The sequence below is a fragment of the Verticillium alfalfae genome, genomic scaffold (genome assembly GCF_000150825.1).
Source record: "Verticillium alfalfae VaMs.102 supercont1.1 genomic scaffold, whole genome shotgun sequence".
Taxonomy (NCBI): Eukaryota; Fungi; Ascomycota; class Sordariomycetes; order Glomerellales; family Plectosphaerellaceae; genus Verticillium; species Verticillium alfalfae.
This window is the reverse complement of record NW_003315038.1, coordinates 4234731-4239525: the sequence shown is the minus strand read 5'-3', so window position 1 is coordinate 4239525 and position 4795 is coordinate 4234731. Positions and strand designations below refer to the sequence as shown.

Here is a 4795-nt window from a genome sequence, read left to right as displayed (position 1 = left end):
CGTCTTCTTGATGATGCCGAAAATGAGAGAAACAGCCAAAGAGCACGGGACGACACCGCATATCACGGTGACAGCCAGCGGGGCAGGACATTTGGTGAGTAGTGTGGTCGGTACGCTGTGCTTCAGTGCACCTACTGACAGCTTTAGGCCTACTTCAATGAGCGTAAACAGGAAAAAATCTTCGACGCCCTCAATGCAAACCGTAGCCTCCTCGATCGGTATAACGTCTCTAAGCTCCTACAAGTTATAATCGTCAAGCAGCTCGCCACAGCGACGCGGGTTCCAGGCTACCCCCCCAATGAAAGGATCATAATTAATACTTTACATCCGGGACTCTGCCAGACTGAGCTATTCCGGTCTATGCCTTTCCCGCTCAATTACCCATTGAAGTTGGGTATGCGTGTTTTTGGACGTACCTCGGAGGTAGGTTCAAGGTGTCTTCTGGCCGGAGCGCTTGCTGGCGAGGAGTCGCATGGCCGGTACATGGAAAATTGCGTCGTTGCTGAATACGCGCCCATTTTGAATGGCGAGGAAGGCGAGTTGATGCAGGTCAGGGTCTGGGAGGAGGTTGTTGCCATATTGGAAAGTATCCAGCCTGGGATCACCAAGTTGATCTGAAGTGATGATGACAGGCGAGAAGCGGTAGTAGTAATCGCTGGGTGCACGGATAGTAAGCGCCGACAGGCATATGCTTAGCAGTAGTAACGAGATGTAAATTGGATAGCAATTATCCATTGGTAGCAGCCACGGCTGCCGAACCCCAGACGGCGCCTACACTAGGTGTTTTGTGAGATCAGATTGGCATACTACATCTCGTAGAGGATAGGTACATATTGCGTCCGTCTCACAATATCTAAGTACGTATTAAATAGAGAAAGAGATTCAAAAATAGTTATAGTAGACTCAAGTCTTTAAATCGCAAGAGGAGTTACTAGAATAATATTATTAAATATTGAATCATACTAAGACATCTAGAACTTAAAATATAGTATTAAAATAAATAGTATACTAATATTCTTCTATCTACTTAAAATATAATCTATAGACCCTTAAAATTTACTAGAGGAAATAATCTAGATTTAATTATAATCCTTACGATTATATACTGTATTAACAATACTAGCACCCCTGTAGTCTTAGTCTTTGATATATATGTTTAACTTGTTTAGCTCTATACTGTTTCTTGGGGTGGCGTCTGGGAGGACAAAGCAGAGATAGCATTGAGAGCGCGGCCAGCTTGTGTTGCTACAGTACCATGCCGCTGCGTTGCGCTGCACGCAACGCGGCAAAGGCCCCGCGCTTTGCTTCACGACGCGATGTCAATGTCTCATGTCTATTGTGCATCGCCCAAAAAAAGGCTATTGCTAACCCCCACGCCCTCCAGAACCATTGTCTTAAGATGACTCCTTGACTACATGGCTGCATTTGGCGGAAACAGAGATCTCCATGCGGAAGAATAAGGAGGAACCTTTGTCGGCCGGACTAATGATGATAGCTCCGCGTGTAGCGCTTCGACCAGCGTCAAGCGCATGCGTACGCACGACGCACGACGCACCAAGCTATTTGGCCGTGTGACCAGATGGGGCATACTCCAGTGCGCACCCCGAAACCCTTGCGGCCATACATTGGGGCGCAGTTGCGCCTCTCCTGGCTTGTAAGCCGACCAGACGTTCCTCCGCAACACGAAAGGAGCACGTCGTCGGGACACCCTCTAATGTTGATCATCGCAGGGCGAGACTCGAGCGCGGAGCAGCAGGAGTACTTTTGTAGCGTCCTGCTTTGACCCATTTCATTCGACACCAAATTTCTTTGGTGTCTGCCTAAAGAGGACAGTTCCGCTGGAGACATCGTCCGGATACTCAGCCCTCTCATGGCCAACTAAGATATATGAGCCATTCCCCATGGCCGCTGCCACACCCATGAAATGGAACGGAGCTAAAGTATAGAACCAGATCCAGAACAGTGCTTTCGTATGGCCTATCTCCAAGTCATAGCATTCGAGATTAGTGTAGATGCCGCCGGCCCGCTGTATGTTTCGTCGCGGCGCAAGCCTCAACAACTTTCTTGGTGATGATGGGATAGATCCGAGGATCAAGGCGTCATGTCTGGGGTTCTCGGCACAGATCCAAATAGTAGATGCCCAAGTGTCGATGCAACATTTGAGCAGAGATCTTTCCAGCCTGTATCACGGTTCAAGATCCGAATTGCCTCCTTGACAATCCGTGGCGCGCTTCTCGATCCGTCCAAAAGTCCGATGCCTGCTACGTAGAGTCGGAACTGCGTCGCTCCCTTCAGCCAACTGGTTCGAACATCATCTCCGATCTCTCGGTCGACTCGGAGAATCGGATATTGGTCGTTCACCTGGCTCATTGCCGCATCATCAAGCTCGACCAATACTCTCATGAATATTGTCGCTATCAAGAGGCAGAACGGGTCATTGAACGCAGTCACCTTCTGATCTCGGATCAGACGGAACAACGAGGCCGCGTGTAGCAGGCAGTCCTTTGTACTCTGCCTGTCATTCTGAATCCAGTAGGCCAAGTTCTCTTTTGCTTGCTCTGTAACCTCAGGTGTCGTCATCCAGCCAAAATAGAGATAGAGCTCTGTCTGTGTACTCTTCGAAGGATCGAGATGGTATGATATGTTTTGTGGAGAATCTCTGTAGACGGCGCAAGGCTGGTAGATTTCGGGATACCATTTCGAACTCTTGGTCAAGAGGAAATAGAGACGTAGCGCAAGAACGGGCTTTCCCGGGTGAAATGCCGTGTTGTTTGAGAATACGCTGATGTAGCCACCCTTGAGCGTCGCGATGCAGCTTCTTCTCCTCTGAGCATACTGTCGACATGAGAATTATACGCGCGGTCTCCCCAAGGTCTTTGCAGTAACTTTTGAAAGTTTCTTCGCTGGTGAATAAATCCGCAAACGTGGTCGTCGTGATTTGGGCTGAGTCTTGTGAGAAAAAGCTGAAGGGATAAGAATGTGAGGGGCTTACGAGGATACATCATTCTCTGCTTCTCCCACTCGATAGCTGAAGTGCATGCCCACAGGCGGACGCTGTCGGGCAGCTAGTCGATGAATGTCAGCTACTTCAATAGGTGGGTGATATCTCAAATGACAGCGTGCGATATGTGCGAAAACTGCAGGCGAGCGTCAGAAGGTCCACCATAGGTCTGGCTTTGCAAGGACTTACATAGAGAGAAGAATGCCAACGCGTCAAGACTCTTGCTCAATCCATTGGGCCAGTCCTCAGCACGACGCCATGGTTGGCTTACAGCCTTGCCCGTGCGGAATAAAGAGCCGTTTTGGGAAACAACTGAGCGACAAATGGCAGTCAAAATTCCCTTCTGGTACTGAGAGCGTAGCGAACTTGCGAGGCAGCCACTACACTGCAACAGGAGTTGACTCAGAAGTACGGCTTGTCCGAAGGCAAGATCACCGATGACACGAGGATTACAACCAACCTGTCGAGTATCAGCATGCAGGCTTGGCTTCAAGCCTAGGCTCGGGAGAACGAACCCTGTCTAGGATAGCTTCTGAAAGTAATTCTCTTAGCGACATTGCGAGGTTTGCCTGGTTGCTGACCTGCGAATGCTGACTACCCACAGCGCCTACAGCCAGAACAAGAATCCAAGACTCGTGGTTTGGATTGTAGGTAGCCAAGTGAAGAACAGGAATCTGTTGATGGGTATGCTCGAAGAATAGCTGCACAAATGTACCCAGTACGTGAGCCTCGGGAAATGCTAGGTCTGAGCCCAGCGCCAGTGTGAGCCTGTCTCTATGGATGAGAAAGGATGTTCGAATAGACTCATAAACCACGTTGGAGAATTGTGGAACATGAAAATGGGTTTCTGCCGCAAGAGTGTCGTTGTCGTCTATCATTGATGACACGTATCGTGGCAAATGTTCCCTCGGCCGGAGACTGACGACGGATGTATTCACAGTGGTGGTTGCTTCCTGAGATGCAAGCCCTCCTTTCTCATCGTACGTATCCGGCGGCGTCCTGGCATACCGGCTCTCAGTAATAGCTCTGAAGCCTTCGATATCAATGTCCATCCCATACTCCCAGGTCGGAATGGGGTAGAACCAGGCCCCGGTCGTGTTCAAAGTTGGCGCGACATTGTGTTGTGGTACGAGCGCGCCCGCCAAGGTTGGCGAGAGCCGATAGTCCAGCAGTGCGTCCGGCAGTTCGTGGTTCAGTGTTTCTTGGTCGTCCTGGAGGTTGCCGAATGACGTTGAAGTTACGGGCACCGACGGCGCAAACGCTCCGCTAATGCCGTGATCATACATGACGCAGCCGCCTGCGGCGGCGAAAGGGTCTTGTCGGTGGACGGGGTCCGCGTTCATTTGCGGGGTGTCCCGACTTGATTCTCCATAATGTGAACTCGTCTGTGAGGAAGATATTACATCGAACCCATCATCAGGTTGATTTGTGGCGACCGAGCATTGCAGCTTCCGCTTCCTGCAACGGCCACAAGGCATATCTCGATCGCATTTCTGTTTCGACTTTGCACAGTTGGTGCATGCTTTGGACGGACCTGTATCGGTTGCTTTTGCCAGCGCGGCGGTTTGCTCGGGAGATAGTTGATGTGTTCCAAGATGTCGTTTCAGGGTATCTCTGTTGATGGTCAGCACACCAGCTTTCTCATATTTTTTTGCTGACGCGTCGCCCTTGCAGTACCTCCTGGAGAACTGTCGAGCACAGAGCGGGCAATGGAAGGGGAGATGGCCAAGATGTCGCCTCTCGTGTCGTTGCAGATGTTCCGCGCGGCGAAAAGTCTGGTTGCAGTGTTCACAG

General features: G+C 50.4%; 2 protein-coding genes across 2 annotated transcripts in view; one reads left to right on the top strand and one right to left on the bottom strand.

Annotated features, from left to right (window-relative positions):
* VDBG_01286 (conserved hypothetical protein) overlaps positions 1 to 618 on the top strand; it is a gene marked incomplete at both ends in the record, with an annotated part of 1092 nt that extends 474 nt beyond the window's left edge. The window contains one exon of the mRNA XM_003009557.1: positions 148 to 618. Within this exon, the coding sequence (XP_003009603.1) occupies positions 148 to 618 (471 nt within the window). The remainder of the gene's footprint in view (positions 1 to 147) is intronic.
* A 2370-nt stretch (positions 619 to 2988) lies between these two features.
* On the bottom strand, positions 2989 to 4791 carry VDBG_01285 (conserved hypothetical protein; the record flags this gene model as incomplete). The annotated part of the gene is made up of 4 exons (XM_003009556.1): positions 2989 to 3065; positions 3191 to 3461; positions 3517 to 4615; positions 4679 to 4791. 3 exons carry the CDS (start codon positions 4477 to 4479, stop codon positions 2989 to 2991), a joined length of 1311 nt encoding a protein of 436 aa, XP_003009602.1.
* Positions 4792 to 4795: the final 4 nt, after the last annotated feature.